General features: G+C 34.6%; 1 protein-coding gene across 10 annotated transcripts in view; it reads left to right on the top strand.

The window, feature by feature from the left end:
- Positions 1-19705, top strand: part of spri (Src homology 2 domain-containing protein sprint) — a 316675-nt gene that overhangs the window by 272239 nt on the left and 24731 nt on the right. For all 10 annotated transcript variants that reach the window (XM_073076518.1, XM_073076360.1, XM_073076437.1 and 7 more), the window contains one exon: positions 6180-6507. In XM_073076518.1, the coding sequence (XP_072932619.1) occupies positions 6180-6507 (328 nt within the window). The remainder of the gene's footprint in view (positions 1-6179; positions 6508-19705) is intronic.

A 19705-nucleotide genomic window follows, 5' to 3' on the forward strand; every position in this document is an offset into this window, starting at 1 on the left:
AAACTCTACCTATTCGCAAAATTGTATTTAAATGGAGAAGCTATTATGTGCTCATTTAGAGTTGAAAGCGGAAGGAAGCAATTTGAAGGTGTTACACTTAGTAGTTATTTATGCAAATCGTTCTTACAACTTAGGCCTCAGGGGTAGTAATGAACCTGGTACCGACCACATTTAAGTCTCCAATGCTGTTTGGAAATAATTACAACGTAAGCGGCAATGACTACTTTCTGTCAAGTAAATGTATTATTTAAAGGATTGAAGTCGCAACCGGGTCTCTGATGGTAACTGGTCACTGCCGTCCATTGTCATCGGTAACCAACTCCATATGTAATATATCTGTTTTATCATCGGTTAAGTTTAACATTGTATTTTTTTTTTTAAAAAGATGTGTGTTATGGAGTTTCTTTCGCCGCTTCTTCTCCATAACGAAACACTGTGAAGTGGTGGTAGTTGTATTGACATTCAAAAAGTGCTCTGTAAAGAACCTATTTTGAATAAAAAAAATTGATTTGATTTGATTTGATATCAGAAACCGATCACAGATGCGTTGCCACTTCTGAGGACTTAGTTAGTAATGAGGCTCAGTCAGACGAAGATTATTACTCCACACAATGTAAAAATATCACTGTCATTTCCATAATCCTCAAATTTTGACATCTTCTCTACTAATCTTAAGAAGATCAAGTGTACTACATTGCATTACGATTGTAACACATCATTGTAACTATATAGACATTATAGTGCTTCTTCAATTCAATTTTATGTTTCTTTTTTTTCATTAACTTACTTATAGTCTACACCTATAATTATAGTGGCATTAAGCTAGCCCCTTATGTGTTTTGTTGTACCTTAATTGTATAAATGTTCATTATATTGGAGTTCAATAAATAAATAAATAATCAGAGTGCCACAAACCATAGCTTCATATAACCTAACACATGTGTATCAAACCGTGGCGCATCAGGTTATACAGGTCATGTCTACAGGTAAAGATCATGCTCCAAATCCTCTGAATTCATAAACCTGTAACAGAGGTTTACAAAGGTCTATTGTTTTGTAAGATTCTAGTTATAAGCGTAGAAATATAACGAGTTCTTAAGAACATACTTCAAGCCTGTCAATATTGGAAGACCACAGACCTCGTTGGCCAAGTGCGTATTAATTACTCGATTTTGATATTTTTTTATAATTCTCAGCCGTGTAGTTTTTCTTATTAATTTCTAGTACTCGCATAACATCGTCAAACTCCGGAGCTCTGTTCTGGGTCTAAGTTTTTGTGTATATGTCTTTGGGCGGCACAGGAAAATGCTAGTATGAGGCTATGCGTGTAGAAAGCCTTATTACATAAACGATATTAGTTACTAACTCTCACAGGTACAAGACAGCCTTCGCACTTATCTATTGCACGGATAATGTACATGACATAACATGGTATTTAATTAGCCCGTACCAGAGCATCTAACATACTATCTTCATACAGGACCGAAGCTTAGTGAGGAAGAATTCCTTTGTGTCGCAAAACAACAGCAGCGCCCGCCGGCGGCTAAATGAAGGAAAACAAAAGTACCATTAGGGTTGCCGGCCTATGACAAACAACCGCAAGTAAACATTGCGAAGAATGCTACTTCCCATAATGAAAAAACAGAACGGACTTTCATCCCTCTTCACGTTTTCCAACTGTTTAATTAGTGTTCTTCTGTGAGATTTTCTTTCTGAGATGTGATTGTTTGAAAGTTTACTTTTTACTTTTTAAGTTTAGTTTTACTGTTAAACAGGGTTTTTGTAATAAACATACCTGGTTCATTTCTTGGTGTGGTCACTAAAGCCTAGGGTTATCTATTTTCTTAGTTAGTCACTTAAATATAATATGAAAATTTTAGTTACTTAAACATAATATGAAAAAAAAGCGTGTTAATAATAGAAAATGACTCTGCCAGAAAATATATGTTAGGTAAATGTAATGAATTACTGCTCTTTTATATATAACCGTTCGTCATTTTTTATTGTATTACTAAAGTATGTAACACAAAAAAAAAATAATAGAGTTTGCTCACATAGTTAAATTTTCGCGCCTTTTTTTCAAACAGACCGCCACAGTATCTAAACATATTATCATTATAATGCAGATTGTAAACATGAACATAATTATAGATTGTATTTGTGTAACACATAATTTACGGGAAACACATTAATCCAGTGTCCGACCCGGTGACAAATCAGTTACACGTGACGCTACCCCCCCCGTGGTCATTACACGGAATGACGGTGTGACGTCATTAATTAAAACGTCATAATTCGACGCTCACTTAGTCACAGGTGTAGCGATGAAATCCAAAATTCAGTTTGTAGTGATGGGCTGGTGTACATACTAACGGTTCTTACAGATAAACATATAGCTACAAAAACATGCAATTATTTTAAAAGATTTACTTTGTACTAAGAAAGTATGTATACAAGATTATTTGAATGTCTTTACTTACGATTAAGTTGCAGGTCATCGACAACTCAATTTAATTACTAACTATTTTTAAAAAGTTCTAGATTTAAAAATAGTCATAGGTGCCAGTGACAGTCACCCATTGGAAGCCAGCTTAAAATATAAAAAAAAATATTTATGAATAGAAAAGTTCTATTGGTAAATATCAATATCCAAAATTACCTACCACTTTATATTCTACGTCTATACAATACGTTCATAAATCGTTAAAACAGTTACACAACACTATCCCCCGTCCTTAATAAAAGCCGTAAAATTTCACAGAAGCACATGCAATGAGTATGCATTGCACTTCACTAGCTTTCGTAACTGACCCGTCAACGGCCAACCGATTTTAATTAAAAAGCAACCTCTCCCTCCGTCATACGATATTCTCGTTATATCGTGACCGGTCAAGACTGAAACAAATTGACTGTCAACCTCGTGTGTATATTTTGTGACATCGAAACAATTTATAAACATTTTAATGCTGCCATCACTATTGCTTTAAGGTTCGAATATTAATTTTGATTTTTTACAAAATTGTATTACCATAACTGCGTGCAACATGCAAGAGTTGATAATAATAAATAAAAGTGAGAAATAATTACGATGAGAAATATGACGTATGTAGTAAAGCTTAGTATTAATAAAATAATACTCATGAGTTATGACGAAAATTAAACACACATACTTGTCGTTCACCTATCGACCGAAGCGCATTTATTATTTCTATTCAGGCCTTCGTAAGTAACCCGTCAAAAGTATTTTATTTTATATACAACTTCACCCTTTTTCGTCATACAATATTCTCGCCGTAGCGTGACCGCGTCTGAAACAAATTGAGTGTCACCTCCGTGACGTGTCACCGCGTCCATACACTATGTGAAAGCAATTTTGTTTGAATCTAAACTCGTATGGCGTGTTCGGAGTCACGAGGGACAGATAAAGCATAAATTGTCGTAAACGTTGTCATTTATGATACGTTTTGTGGGATTTTTATGATCATTTACGTAAATGTGAATTGTCTGTTCGTTAGTTTCTGATCTTCGGATAAAATGCTAGTAAATTACTTATTTTTATCAAGGGTATTTTAAAATTCAAAATTGATTTTAAAATAATTTTAATTATATGAATTTAATTTTAATCTAAACAGGTAAAAAGTATTATTTAAATGCTTTTCAAGAAATTTTCTTCATATCTGTGATGTCATGTACGACAATAATTTTGTTTCTCTTGGCTATTTGTTTAGACTAATGTTAAAAAAAGTAGAAACCCTTCATTAATATTCACACATTGTTACATAGACGGTGAAAACTTTATTTTGAAACAAAAATATTTTATTTTGTTTTATGTACAACTTTACCCTTTTTCGTCATACAATATTCTCGCCGTAGCGTGACCGCGTCTGGAACAAATTGAGTGTCACCTCCGTGACGTGTCACCGCGTCCATACACTATGTGAAAGCAATTTTGTTTGAATCTAAACTCGTATGGCATGTTCGGAGTCACGAGGGATAAATAAAGCCTAAATTGTCGTAAACGTTGTTACTCTTTGTGGGATTTTTATGATCGTTTACGTAAATGTGAATTACCTGTTCGTTAGTTTCTGATCTTCGGATAAAATGCTAGTAAATTACTTGCATTTTGAATTACTAAATTTATCAGAGGTATTTTAAAATTTTAAATTTTTGTTTTTAATAATTTCAAGTATATGAATTTATTTTAATGTAAACATCTACAAAGTGTTCTTTTTTTTTCAAAAAATGCTTCATTTCTGTGATGTCATATAGGACATTTTTTTTATTTTTTGGCTGTTTGTGTAGACTAATTTAAAAAAATAGAATCATTTCAAACATTGTTACATAGAATATTATATGACGAAAATTCACCCTTTTTCGTCATACAATATTCTAGCCGTAGCGTGACCGCGTCTGAAACAAATTGAGTGTCACCTCCGTGACGTGTCACCGCGTCCATACACTATGTGAAAGCAATTTTGTTTGAATCTAAACTCGTATGGCGTTTTCGGAGTCACGAGGGATAGATAAAGCCTAAATTGTCGTAAACGTTGTCATTTATATTACGTTTTGTGGGATTTTTATGATCGTTTACGTAAATGTGAATTACCTGATTGTTAATTTACGACTTGCATCTGAACTCTGAATTCTGAATTGGTTCTGAATTAGCTTTCATTTAAGTAAAATGATTATTTTTTATTTTCATAGAACATATTTGGGGACTTTTATTTTAACCGCAACAAAAAATACATTTTTTCAATATGCAAATATAAACGAACGAAACTTTTACTACGAACGAAACATTATAATAGATTCCCTACATAAACATGTAACAATGTAATAAATAAAAAATCAAGCTACTTCAATATATGTTTGTGCTTTATTAGTTAGTATTCTATAAGAACGAAATAAACAAACAACAATAAGTAATCACCACTTGCGTCCAATACACACGGCGTAACGTTCGGAAACTCGCGTCGTGTTTTTCATGAATAATAGTGTAGTATTTAAAAATGTCCATGATAATAATAGGTTTCTGAGACTTTTTCCGATTTTTCTTCATTTTGAGAATATCTACATACGTGAATCATATTTCTGGCCGTCTGTTTGTAAGGACTAAACATGGAATCATTTTCCCAATTTCAGCGAAATTGCGCTAAAAAGTATGCTAGTTATACTGTTATACGAGTGACGGTGGAAAACATATGTAAAAGCTATATATTTTTGGGATTTATTAGTATTCTATAAGCGCGAAATAAAGCAAACAACAATAAGTAATCGCCACTTGCGTCCAATACACACGGCGTAACGTTCGGAAACTCGCGCCGTGTAGAGGTTTTTAATTAGACATAGCGTGTTATTAACATGTGTATTTTGTAAAATTTGTTTTTTTAGAAAATATATTCATACGTAAACCTTTTTTATTTTGTAGCCGTCCCATTTGTGAAGAATAATCTTGAATATTTTTTTCCGATATTAAGTAGTGAAAATAAAATAGATTAGTTATACTATATTGATAGGATATTTCCTTACATAAAAAAATCCGTGACAGTGAATGTGCTAAATATATTTTCCAAAGCGGTAAATAATATTTTTGTAGACTATTAGTATGCTATAAGAGCGACATAAAGCAAACAACAATAAGTAATCGCCACTTGCGTCCAATACACACGGCGTAACGTTCGGAAACTCGCGCCGTGTAGAGGTTTTTAATTAATACTGCGGGTGCCGTGTTGCGAGATAAATCTTGGTTAATGTCCCTTTAGTCTGGTCAGCCCTACGTGCACCGGCGTACTGGATCGATTGTATTGTAGCCCGGATCGCGAATTCCGTAATTAATTACTAATTAGGGCTTTTATTTATAGAAGAGGGCAAAGTTTTGCTATGTAAATTGCTTTTTAAGTGTTTGTTTTGTGGACTAAGTTGAAATGTTCGTAGCTATTGTGAAATTCGTGAATACTCTAGCATTATTATGATTGTTTATTTAAGCGCTCTCCTTCCATAAGCCCTCCCACCTTACGATTCTCATACTGTATTTTTTTTATATTGTGACGCGTTTATTTCAATCTTACAATAGAAATTTGTGAAGGTAGTTTTTTAATCTCGTGAGAAAAAAATAAACAAGCTTTAGATCAACAAGGGCCCATTTCACATACTAATCTAGTATTTTTTAATTGTTCCAGAAATGCTACATTCCTCGAGCCGCACCTCCAAGGCGTGAGACGTCGTGACAGCAGAAGTTCTGACTCGGACCACGATGAGAGATCCACGGAGGATGACGAGCGCTCCCTGTTGCGTAGCTCCCCCCGAACGCGGCTACCGCCTCCACCACCGCCGCCGCCCGACGACGAGCCTCCACCGATGAAACCCCGGGAATTCTTCGAGAGGCTCCAAAACCAAGCGATGAGAGAATCCCAAGACCGAAAACAGAGACCCAGAGATCCTCTCAAAGATCCAAGCATATTTCGACCGGTCGACGCTGACGGCAGTCTAGGAGACAGCCTAAGTCAGGTGAGTTTGCATGACAAAGTTTAGATTGATTCTACAATGTTTGAATCGGGAGACCGGAAACTTTATTCCGGTCGGCTAATGAACCGCGTCTGTCTGTTTATTTTTTATATAGTTTCGCAGACTTTCCTCCAACTTCTCCTTCAATGTACCTGTACCCGTATTTACATGCCAAATTGGCTCGCGAAGTGCTGTGAAATGTGGATAACATTACATGTAGCCATTTCTGTTTTCCTGTATTCGGATACAAGTTGTCGGAATTGGGAGTACGCTTCCTTCTATTTTGCTTCCATTATCATGTGAATGAAGCGGGATAAAGTTACCTAAATACAATACTGTACAATTGCGTAGGTGGAATTAAATTTGCGAATCTCTACGACAATGAGCGATTTCCGAGTCTGAGACATAATACAATTTCTTCGCTACTTCTTAGAGAGTGAAAGGAAATAGGAGGCAAACCTCGTTATTACATCTCGTATTACCCTCTTTCATTTCATAATTCAAGTATATAGGACGAGACTTCTAAATGATATCAAATTGTCCCGCTAAATAAAATTGGTTCATAGAGACTTAGAGCTTAAAAGCTTAATATTTTACAATTTATTATAACGTATTAAAACGACTTTTATTGGTAATGCACTTCAACGTTACGACAGGAGTATTAGCCTGCAAATATACGAATATATTATAATTTGTGTTTTTTGTCTATGTGTGTGTCCATGGCACGAACGACAGAAGGAATCTTAGTGTGAAGTATTGAGTGTAGAAAATCTTTTTTTACCTGAAAAACCTAGCATTGCTAGAAACGTAGCGTAGACTAACCTACCGATCAATACATTCGAAATTCCACTCAGACAGGACCGCGATATCGTACGATACATTATCATTGTTTCCACGCCATTGCATTTGATTCCCAGCGCAATATTTACGTACAAAACACGGCTACACTCTGAGATGCACTTACAGTCGGTGACAGGAGTACCCTCGGTGTTACTTCACAGTCAATTGTGGGTGTTGCTTTGTGAATACTTGAAGCCTACCCCTTCCATTGTCGCCCGGTCTCGAAATATAGCGCTTTACCCGCCTCTTGTAATAATTATAATGCGTTCTAAGTGTTAGAAAGCTTGAGACTGTTTTAAGAAACTGCTTGCAAGACTTAAAAGGTTTTGGTTTAGAATCATGAAAATCGGTTTAAGTTTTTTTAAAGAATAAACTATCGAAATATAGGTATTCTTTTCTTAAGATAAATCAAAAACTTAAATCTTCTCCAAACCTTTTTAAAACCTTTTAAAACCTAAACCTGATGTGTCATAAGGAATATACGAGTATAGATATATATACATATGCGAGGCGTTTAAACTCAGGGCAACGCATCTGTGGTCGACCTCAAGTACGATTCTGATCATATCTGGGGTTGATCATAGATAGATATCCTTTGATATCATTTACCACATACCACCAGATTGGCTGCATGCTTCTTAGTTACCTTTTCAATACAAAAAATCTAGATTTAGGTGCATTCAAAAAATAACTTTTATAAATCAAGTAAAGAAATAACAAAAAGTTTAATGGAATTCACGTTATTCATAACCATGTTACGCTCTCATACACGTCCACTAACTGGCGTATTTTTATTTGTCTAATTGTACCAAAAACATTGTAGCAATTTAGGGTTACATTATAAGTCCATTAAAGTGTAGTAGCCTTTCCATTGAAGCGGTAACGCAAAGGATGGCCTAACATTATATTCATTACATCGGCCGGTCCATTCGGCTGACAATTAACCCTTAAATTAGTGCCCATATCCCTAAGTTAACTGCCGCTTGTGGGTCATAAATGACATGTGTGGACTACTTTGGGTTGAATAGAAGTTTGCAAGTATTCGTAATGTATTCATAGATATTGTTTAAGGTTCGGTTTCATGGACCGTAGCCCTTTTTCCATGGCTAAACACTGGTTTCTCCCAACAATTGAGAAAGGCCTGAATACTTCATCACGACGGTCCAATGTGTATTGATAGGGTTCGATTTCAGATTTCATTAAAGAAATGTCATGTGCATAATGTTTTCGTATAGTTAATTAATTTCATGTGGATTCTGCCTCACATACCTATCTTCACCTATAAGGAATATATCTGCCTACTTTTATAAGTATTCTATAAGCATCTCATCTTTTATAAGTAAAAACAGATTTTTAAAATGGAGATGGAATAGAGAGAGAATTCATAGGATACAATTTAAATATATATATATATATATATATATATATATATATATATATATATATATATATATATATATAGTTTGTTAATTTCTAGATTTATTATTTCTTTAAACAATTTTTAACAGTTTACCTATGGAAATTGAGCTTTACTACGATGCGCTACAATGCAAAAATTATTCAGCCAAAGTTCTCTAGGCTAACGATTTTCGTGCTTAGTACTTACATCTCATTACAGTTACGGAGCAACACAGAGGTAATCTGTTCTTCATGTTCGCATCCTTTAAATGTCTAAGGACATGTCTTAAGTTGTCTTGTCGTTCATATTAAATGTTATGCGTAAGTCTGAATACTTAAATCGTTTAGGTGTTTTAAACGGAAGCTGTTTTAGTGCTTGATTCGTATTTTTATGGGTATATATTATTTTTAAGTAGTAGTTAGAGTTATCAAGGAAGGTTTGAACGTTGAGCCATTGGAACTTTGATCAAAATTAAAGTAATTTCTCGGTAAGTGACTTAGAATAAGTAGTAAATTCCATAATATGTTAACTAAAAACTTAAGTAATATGTTTTCCAGTCATACTTCAGTTTCCATGATTATACATTACGGATATTTTATGTATTACCCTCTTCTATTCTACCCTAGAATTATCAATATTGATTTACTAATAGATTTTAAATACCTCTCTTAAGTTAGAAATGAAGGAAAAACAATAAATTATTCAATTTATCGATAACTTCATAAACGGAACAAAATCATTCCATTATTAATTACCTCGTGATCGCGATAATCGGTTTCCTTTTGAATATTCAACAATCCGCCCAAATCGACGGACGGCCGCCCTGAAAAAGTTTCACAACCGGTTAATTACTACCATTGTCAACAGCCAACGATTATCGTGCCCTGTCACTTCCGCTCACACCCCTGTCTATGGAAGACATTTTTATATAACTAACATATCATTTATTAAAGAAAAATGGTCACTGATACTCATCGATAGCCGATAGCTAGAGCTTGGATAGCTTCTAAATAAAATTTATATCCTAAAGTTAATTAAATACCAGAAATGATGACTACTTTAAAATGCCCAAGTAGGCATTTAGCAAGTTGAGTTAACTAACAACTAGATGAGACATTTTCACATAACTCTCATATTATTTATTTTTATATAATCGAAGCTGTCCACTATTGCTTATCGATAGCTGACAGCTGGATAAATAAAATAGACGTCCTAAAGTTCATTAAATATCAAAAATGATGACTACTTTAAAATGCCCAAGTAAGCATTTAGCAAATTGAGTTAACTAACAACTAGATGCAATCATCTACAGTACAGTAGTCGAACAATTTATGTAACAACTATGACTATAAAGGTAGATATAGACCTGAACTACTCAATAGTTTACGATACTACGCACTACAATCAACCTTATCTTTCAACACCCATTTTTAATAATCATTCTATGACATGTTTTGTTTACAAATGCATTATTTACGTAAGATTTTATTTACAATATTCGTAGTATTTTATTAATTACCCTTTTCTATCTATAAAGACTGAACTAACAATTATTTATTCTCCAACCAATTAATTATAGTATTTATGGTTAACTTCATAAACGGAACGTAATAATCGGTTTCCTTTTGAATATTCAACAACCCGCCCAAACCGACCGACGGCGGACCTGAAAAAGTTTCACAACCGGTTAATTACTACCATTGTCAACAGCCAACGATTATCGTGCCCTGTCACTTCCGCTCACACCTCCGTCTATGTAAAACATTTTTATATAGCTCTCGTATTTTTGTTTCTTTTTTTTAATCGACGATTGCTATTTTTGGTTATGGATTCCTGGAGATGTTTCTAAATAAAGAGGACGTCCTAAAGTTTATTAAGGATGAAAGATAATACCTAACTTAAAATGTCTAAGTAAGCATTTTGCAAGTTAATTGACAACTAGATGATTGCTAAGTAACAACTATAACTTCAAAATCAGATAGTAATAGTGTACCTGTATGCCTGAACTACTCAATAGTTATGCTATAATAGATACTACGCACTACAATCAAGCTTATCTTTCAACGCCCGTTTTTAATAATCAATTTATGAAATGTTTTGTTTACAAATACATATTTTAATATTAAGATTCGATTTTAATAAGATAATAGGTTTTCTTTTGAATATTCAACAATCCGCTCAAATCGACCGACGGTGGACCTGAAAAAGTTTCACAACCGGTTAATTACTACCATTGTCAACAGCCAACGATTATCGTACCCTGTCACTTCCGCTCACACCCCTGTCTATGGAAGACTTAGGGTCTGTGCACACAGTGACTTTTAATTGATCGACTTTCCGCAGACTCGTCCGAAGTTATTCGTGTCTTCAATGAGCGAAGTTCGATTTGTCGATTAAAATTGTAAAAGTTGGTGAAGTATTCATATTTTATGTTTATGAAGTTGATCGCATATTTTGAGTCTAAGTAATAATAGGAATGTGGGTCTGTTAGCTTCTAAGCTTTGCGTTCCGTTTATTCATGAAATGAAAATTTGCTGTGCAAAAATAACTTAATTTACTAACTCTTATTGTATAGCTTATTTGTTGCTTTACATAAAATGCCTTTTATTTCATTTTGTCATAGAAAAATAACTAACGTATATTGGCCGTATACATAATTACTTTAATTTAAATGATGTAAATTGAATCCCAAAAACATTAATTTGCTTAGTATTATCAACTATTCCGAAAGAATTTTCAATTTATTCGTTCTATATAAAATGCAAACCTCTCGTCACATAGTTGCGACAATTGCCAAAATTCAAGCGTCAGTCTGCCCGAGCCCTTGATCGTCAAACAAAAAAAGCTTAATTTGCATCTACTGCAGTGAAATGTATCGATTCCGTACATCCGTTGCATTGCAGTGAGTCAGCACTTCAATGGAGTCATAATACCTATAGCAGCCAATGGCACTATTGTTTCCCTTTTTCGCTTTGCTGATTTATTAACGGTACAAATATCAACATTCATAGAGTCATTGTACTCCGTGTACAAGTATGGATTATCAAGGCCTATGGAATTTAACTTATTTTCTGTATTCATAATTACGAAATATTTCTAATATTTATCGTTTACAAATATCATAAACTTCAAAGTTTAAGTTACCAAGTAACTTTAACTTTATAAGTTTGCACGTTAGATAATGGTGTGGTAAGGGAGAAATACTTTTCCATTAATTTTCAGTCATTCCAACTTAGTCCTCACGAGTAGTGACGCATCTGTGGCCGACCTCAGGTAGGAATCTAATTTTATCTGGTGTTGATTACAGATGTCCATGAGCAGCGGTAACCACTTACCATCAGATGGTCTGCATGCTCGTCTGCTACTCCTATATTATTAAAAATAACTTATTCCGCAATCACCGTCTAATTGCCTGTATTGTATCTAAGTATATTTTCAACGTATTGTATATTATAACAAGTGATTATAGAGATACTACGTAATATCACACTACACAGAATTCCATTTATTCACTGCCTTTATGCACTTACAAATCGAAAAACTGTGCCGAGACGTGCGTTTTATACCCCGTACGAGTATTGTAGGGACCAACGCATTACAATAATGAGGCGTCCAAAGCAGGGGCGCTTCAAACAGGGGTCCAGACTTGACGTCTGACGTATGCCCCAGTCAGGTCCCCGCATTACGCCTCTAATTGCACATTAGGGACATCTGATGAGACTTTCGCTTAATTTGATATTAATTAGTACGCAACTTCTGTGCGGGGTGAATTTTTATTAATTGAAACGTTTTAATTTGGCGGCGTTCTACAGAATATGATTGAGTTAGGTATAAGAGTACCTCGATTATTAGTTGAATTCTATGCTTAATATTTGTTTTAATAAGATGCTGTATTTATTATTACATGTTGAGTACACGCGTGAAATAATAAGGTAAATTTATAATTTATATTTAGGGTAGCAAACTCTTATGACATCATTGATTATGGGAAGTACTTACACAGTAACATTTTAATATATGTCAAAGTATTGACTTCCTAGGGTAATCAATTAATCATTTTTTATTTGAAAACAGAATAACTATTTCAATTTCATACAGTTTTATGGCACCTTTTTGATGTGAAACATCTACATCCGCACGTAAAACCGATTTCTGGCGTGGCGACGCATTCCGTGTCGACGCGTCGCCACGCTATACAATGGTATATATATACAGTCTATATGCAGTAGTGTGTACGGTGTGGCGACGCGTCGCCATGCGCAATCGTAATATTTTATTTTATCATTATGACATATTTAGTTCCTATCACAATGTGTTCTTTTCTGCATATTACTTTTACAAAATAATGTCGATGTTTCACATCTGCCAGGCGTCCCGTGACGGCTCACATTTTTTTCTTATAAATTGTTTTTCACTGTTTAATTGACTGTTAACAAAAAAAACTTTTAGCTTTTAAAATTTAATCCAATTCGTTAGGTCCGTAGCTTCTATAGTATACAAACCTACTCTTGTGGTCCAATGTTCCTACCTCCAAACTTCCAACAAACTTGTCCGGCCAAGTTGGTCCTACACATTGCTGTTGGTAACAGACCTATGAATAAATTATAAGAATGCTTTGTGAATAATAAATATCATATCGTCTGGTTTGCCATATTAGTACAGAAATAGGCGTCGCAGAACTAATTCAACGGACAGTGTAAAAGTTTGTATATCAATGTTTTAACACGGGAAAAATTGGAAAATGGTATCGAGGTTTGGTAGAATTTCAACGAACATACATGTAGAACTAATTTGTTTTCATAACAAAATTAATTAAGAAAAACGCGTAGTAAAAAATGTTGTTTACAAACTGCGTGTTAACTGTGCGTTTCTAAATAAACCTTTAGTTAGAGAAGTCTATTAATCAGATATATGAACACAAAAAAGTTGTCAGAACTTTGACATCTTATATTTATAATATCCACAATCACATTAAGAAGTTAATTACGTATTCTCCGCTATTTTCTCCAGAATGGAAAAATAGTTTCAGGCCTCAAATACAGAGACAGACATGAATTACCAACAAAACTTCTAGACGTCCAAAAACAAAAGAATGTATCACAAAAACCTTAACGATTTAAGCATTAGCTCAGGTCTTAACGTAACAATGTCATCCCAATCAAGAATGTCAATATAATTAAACCGCCCAATCAGTTATTAGTTGGCTCATGAGCCTGACAATCCAATGCGCGACCGCGGGGCCGCCCGGCTTATTGATTCAACTCCGTGTGACTCATCTCGGTGCACCCCTGCATCCCTCGCACCCCACTCAACTATGAGTGAAAGTCGCACAGAATAACTTTCTTTCAAACAATAAATGTCTAGTGATTGTGGTGTCTTTAAACTGTTATTTTGCTACATAATATTTAGATTTAAAGATTAACTTTTTCGTATACATTTTTACATATTAGAAGCTGGTTAGTGCTGCCAATTAATATCTGCAGATTATAATGAAATTGATGTCTTGCCACAAAACAAATACAGGTCTGTGCGACTTATATGTCTATTTCGGTGAGTTGCTTTGAAATGCTTACTTAACAACAATGACTTTTGACATTATTGTGGTATTAATATGTGAATATTACGTGGGTCTGATGTGCACTACTCGACAGTAATACAGCGACACTACGCACTACAACCAGTTTCTATGTATGTAGTTTACTCTATTCTCATCACTAAACATTAAGTCTAGTATATTACTTGCGTGGTTGATGTCTGTCAATTCGTATAGTTGATTACTCGTATAGTAGATCCCTCTGTGCAATGTCAACTCTATGTCATTCCACAATGTTTGCTCTCTTTGATTGAACTTGAAGAAAACTAAAGGGTCGCCGTAAGTTTGTTTGCGAAGTAATAACTGTTTTATTTGACCCGCACTTTTTGCATCCGCCTTCCTTTCACAAGTTCCTCGTTTTTGGACGTCTGCACTCGAGTCGCTCGTTAAAAGTTTGTTTGAATTGATGGTTTGAAATAACTCCTCAACACTACGTATTTTAGTTTTTTTTTATCCGACGAAACGGATACCCTATTAGTGTGGTTCCGTTTTCGACTCCATAGTTAGTTTCGTTGTGTGATATTGACATTAAAAAATCCATTCGTAATGTTAACGTATCAAAATTGTTAAGTCTTAATAAAATATACTGAAGAGACATAACAATGTGTCGACATCATTTCGTTTAATAAATATATCTATAAATATTTTAGTAACATTAACAAATAGTGGTTTAACAGCGCATCCATTAACCTAATTAGGCACCCTATTGCAAAACTTCGGTCGGCCGCAGGTGGCTCCCGTTCTATCCTAAAACGTCTCTCCCATTAAGAGGACGCAACCACGTGTGGCCGCTTCGCACTCACTCAGCGAAGTAAAACTGAACTGTTATGAGTGGAACGTTAAGAGTTGTATATTTTTATGAGTTTCGGCGATAACACAGCTGCCGCGACTAAGAGATTGCGATGGGACTTTGAAATTTCCAAATGGGTACCCCAAAACCCTCGTGAGAATGTGACGAAGCAAGTTACGCAAAATATGTCTGAGAAGTTTAAAGTCGCGTCATTTGTATTCTTTAAAATAAAATCTCACGGAAGACTTGCCATCTTTCTTGTTAAAGTAATCGCCTTTAAGCTCCTAAGCTTTCAAAGTTTTGGTAAGACGTTATTTTTATGAGAGACAGTTATTTTCTTGCTTTCAAAGTTCGGATAAACCATTTCGAAATACGGTCGACAACGTAGATACGGATTAGCGTAGTTTTAATCCGGTGTTACAAACAGTGTTACTATGAATTGGACACATATATTCTGTAAAGGCAACATTTAATTCATCATCATTAATGTGCAAATAAGCCTCTCTTTTTCGATAAAGACCTAAGCTATGTAGTATTCATTTGTCTTTAAGCTTTGCATATTAAAATAAATAAAGCAAGAAGAAAAAATAAATATATGTCAAGGATTTCAGTAACTTTCTATATACGAACCATTAATATAGTAGAATGATACAAACGTATTCTACACAATTGTTACTCATACGGTCTTATGTGCATTAGGAAGATTAGGTATACCGAATACCTAATACACTTTTGTTATGTATAGATACAGAGTACCTTCAGTTCAGCTAACCGCAAATCTACATAGCCGAGACCTCGACAGAGCGCCGCTCACATACCATGGCCGACTGCGCCGTGCCTCGGATTTCACAGATTATCCTAAATTCGAAGAATTGTAATTAAAATTTGTAATCTAATTGTTGAGAATATATTTTATTTGTTATTAATAGTAAATGTTTTTAAGGACATTTATTTACATACTATTTTAGCATAGTCGATATATTGTAGATCATCGGGGTGATCACTTATTTAGTCCAGCCTATTCTGTAGTTATTGCCGCCCAAGCAAATTATTTCTAAAAGATAAAGGAGGAGCCTTAATTTATTTAATCATGCTGACTAAGTTCACTTAAGTCTGCCATAGTATATTAATCGAATTAGGCAGGATATAAGATGTCCAAAGTTCCATAAAAGATAATATTGATTGTAGATAACGAGAAGTCATATAACAGTTTGAATTAACCGCAACAATAGATTAGCTTCTGTCATGAAATGTGTTAATAGCAAGTTATTATACTTTACTATACTCTTAATTGAATAACGTAACTTTCAACGTAAATCACATAAACATACAAGGCACATAACTCAATCAATTAACAGTTATATTACCAGATTACGTTTAATAACCGCGAACAGGGTACACAGAAGCGGACACGAAATGAAATTAATTTGCAGCCATTCGCATTTAACACTTATAACGGCGATAACAGTCTACGTGGAAATTAATTTCGCCATCGGTGACAATAACCAACGTGCTATCATGAATCATATAACACAATGCCGTCGCAAGGCGCTAAATTCAGGGCACAATGGCTGTACGATTTCGAATTATATTGCATCGTCTCAAATTGTTAAGGGGAATTTATGTACCAAGTTGGATTGCAATTAGTTCGTGTTAATGGTTTCGTATGTGGGTGCTATCAGGTGGTTGGTATCGTTGTTTTGCTCTATAGCTTGCTGCTTTTGAGAAGAGGGCGCATTTACTGTCGCGCGTTTTTATGTCGGCGCGCGCGACACACACGCTCACATGCCACTTGTATCATTTTCAATCATAGATAGGCGGCGAAGAGACTTCAGCGAGTTCATGCGTTAGTTCAGTTGAGACGCGTGTGCGGACGTAAACACGCGCGACAAGAAAAGAGCCTTTAGTTAGTTCTATTTATTTTATTTAAGAAAAAGTAAGTAATTTAGAAAATAGATACATTAATGGATAAAGTTAGTTATTTAATCTCATGGTTAGTGCAAAATTAAATATAAAAAATACTACCAGTAACCTTTTCTCAGGACCAATTGTAGTGTAATCCTTGTGGTTCCACTTGGGATACTTTAAGATTAATCTTCAGGCGTCAACGCCTTTGTAGCCAATTTTAGTGTATATATAAGGTGACGGTTACAATATAACCGCATTAGATTAATGTATTACTATGATATGTCCATTAATATACTTTCTGCACCTTGTAACACCGTATCAGTTGTTTCTGCTATTGTCTTGGCCACGTTTCAAATATATACGCTTGAGCTCCCTTGTAACTCATTCTTTACTGTGACTAAATTATTAATCAATCTTCAAGAAATGTTTCCATTTATATTCTCCTAAAAATAAATCTCAGCTGTCTACTGTCTACTCGTATTAGCAATTCTTATTTATTGAATCAAAATATATAACTTTCAATGGGAAAAAAATAAAATCGATGACGAATTGTAATTAATTATGTAAATCTCAGTCGATCTACAAAGTTAAGCAACGTTTGGCGCGGTCGGAAGTGGATGGGTGACCACTAGGGCCAAAATTTCATACACACACTACTTAGTTACTAACCCACTAAGGGGGACGCCCTTCAACAATCCACGGATAGCAAAAAATAAATTATATGTATATTGTATTACCTATTACTCTATAATAATTATGAACGTGATTCGTAATCTCCTAGCTGTAATGATGGACCAAAATTAATTTCTCCTAACCGCAACATCTTGCTTGTAATTTATCCTCGCAATTTCAAGAGAAAGTTTTTCTCAGAGGAGCTTAGAGCCTACAATTAGTTGTGGCATTACGTTTAGAAATTTAAACGTTAAACCTAAACTCATTTCTTTCTTACCGCTTCAAGTTTTTAAGGCATAAAAGCTGACTTTACATGCCTAAGTTCAAAATAGTTTTAGGTACTCGAAGATTTAGTTTTTGTTATCAAAAAATAGAACTACAACACAATTTTTCTTTAAGAAAAACATACAATGATTCCTATACATTTAACTAATAAAAGGAATAGTAAAATACTATTATATCGTTTATTACGGAGGTCCTGGGGACCTATTTGGGAGTCGCGAGTGTGCGTGCATCAAGGACGACCGGTCGCCGAAGGGAGCAGCGTACCACTCATCGGTATTTATACATTGTTTAAATGTTTATACCTACACTATTGTCACTAGCGCACAATGATTCTAAATTATATTCTCGGATCAAACCAGCGACCTAAATCATACATTTTGGTAGCATTTTTCTTCAAATAAATTGTTTATTATTACTCATTTATTCCTGACTATTTTTATTACACTTGAATGAAATAGTACCTAAAAATAACGACATACGTAAAAACACATTACTTTTAAGCTTCAGAAATGTTTATACCAAAGAAAATATTTTTACTAGACGTGGGTAAACATTATTGCCTCCTAAAAGGTCTTGTGATCGATTTCCGGTCAAGACGTATGTTTTGAGAGTCTGACAAATACCTTTTCCGGTCGCAAACCGTCAGGAGGGATCGTACGAGTTGTTACTAATGTTCGTGGGACATTTATACTTATTGCAAAGGATACGGACATGCAATTTAATAATTTATTTACAGTTAGGTATGTGAAAGATGAAAAGATTATAGTGGACAGAAATTCACATTTTTCAAAAAGTTTTAGATAGACAAGTGCTCTTTAAAAATTGCTATGTTAATAGATTGTCTTTTCTTTAATCTTGGGAATAAGATTGTTATAATATTGTGGCGACTTCCCGCTACTCGACAAGAGATGGCGCCACGAGTATTCTGAATCACGCTATCGAAGTTTTCTAAATATCTTGCATATATACAAGCTCTGAACTGAGACCGTTGGAGCACGGCCGCTCCCCGGGCATGATCACCTAGCCCGACATCTCCCTTTGCTAAAATATCATAACAGTTAATCCATAGATACTTTGGTTAATGATATAATTATCAGTACGTTATTGTTACCCTGAGAGGAGACCCGTGCCGAACAGTGGGACAGTAATGGGTTTACGAAAAAATGTCAAACAAAGTCATCGAGGCTTAAGTTCTCGGTTCTTCTGAAAAAGTTACGGGAAAACTGGTGCCAACACTGAAATAATTTTCTAAACACAAACATAATAGTTAAAATTCAAGCGAAAATCTGGTTCCAACGCAACCATAATTAGGAAAACACAATATTAGTCAGAAATATATATACGGTAATAGCCAATATTTGTGTTTTCCATAAAGCCTAGTTGAACAAGATATTAACCACACAATTATGGAGGCAAGCTCCAAATAAATCTCTTCATACACCCCATAGGTCCGTGTGCAAATGTGGGGACTATATATCGTTTATTTGCCACAGACTATTAATTTATAGACCAATAACAGCGCTGCAGATGCGCAATGATTTTTGTTTATTCTACAATCTGTGGCCGTTATTGGAAATTTCGCATTTGCAATCCATATTTTGGGGTGCGCAAAGTTACCCCTTTAGCAAAACAAGAAACACGTAAAAGACATGTTTTTTGAACAGAGTCATGATTAAATTAGGTTTTTCGAATAAAGCAACATGGCCTATCACTC

The sequence above is a fragment of the Epargyreus clarus genome, unplaced genomic scaffold, assembly GCF_041222505.1.
Source record: "Epargyreus clarus isolate Ecla_fem2 unplaced genomic scaffold, WU_Ecla_fem_2.2 ptg000001l, whole genome shotgun sequence".
In the NCBI taxonomy this organism is placed as follows: domain Eukaryota; kingdom Metazoa; phylum Arthropoda; class Insecta; order Lepidoptera; family Hesperiidae; genus Epargyreus; species Epargyreus clarus.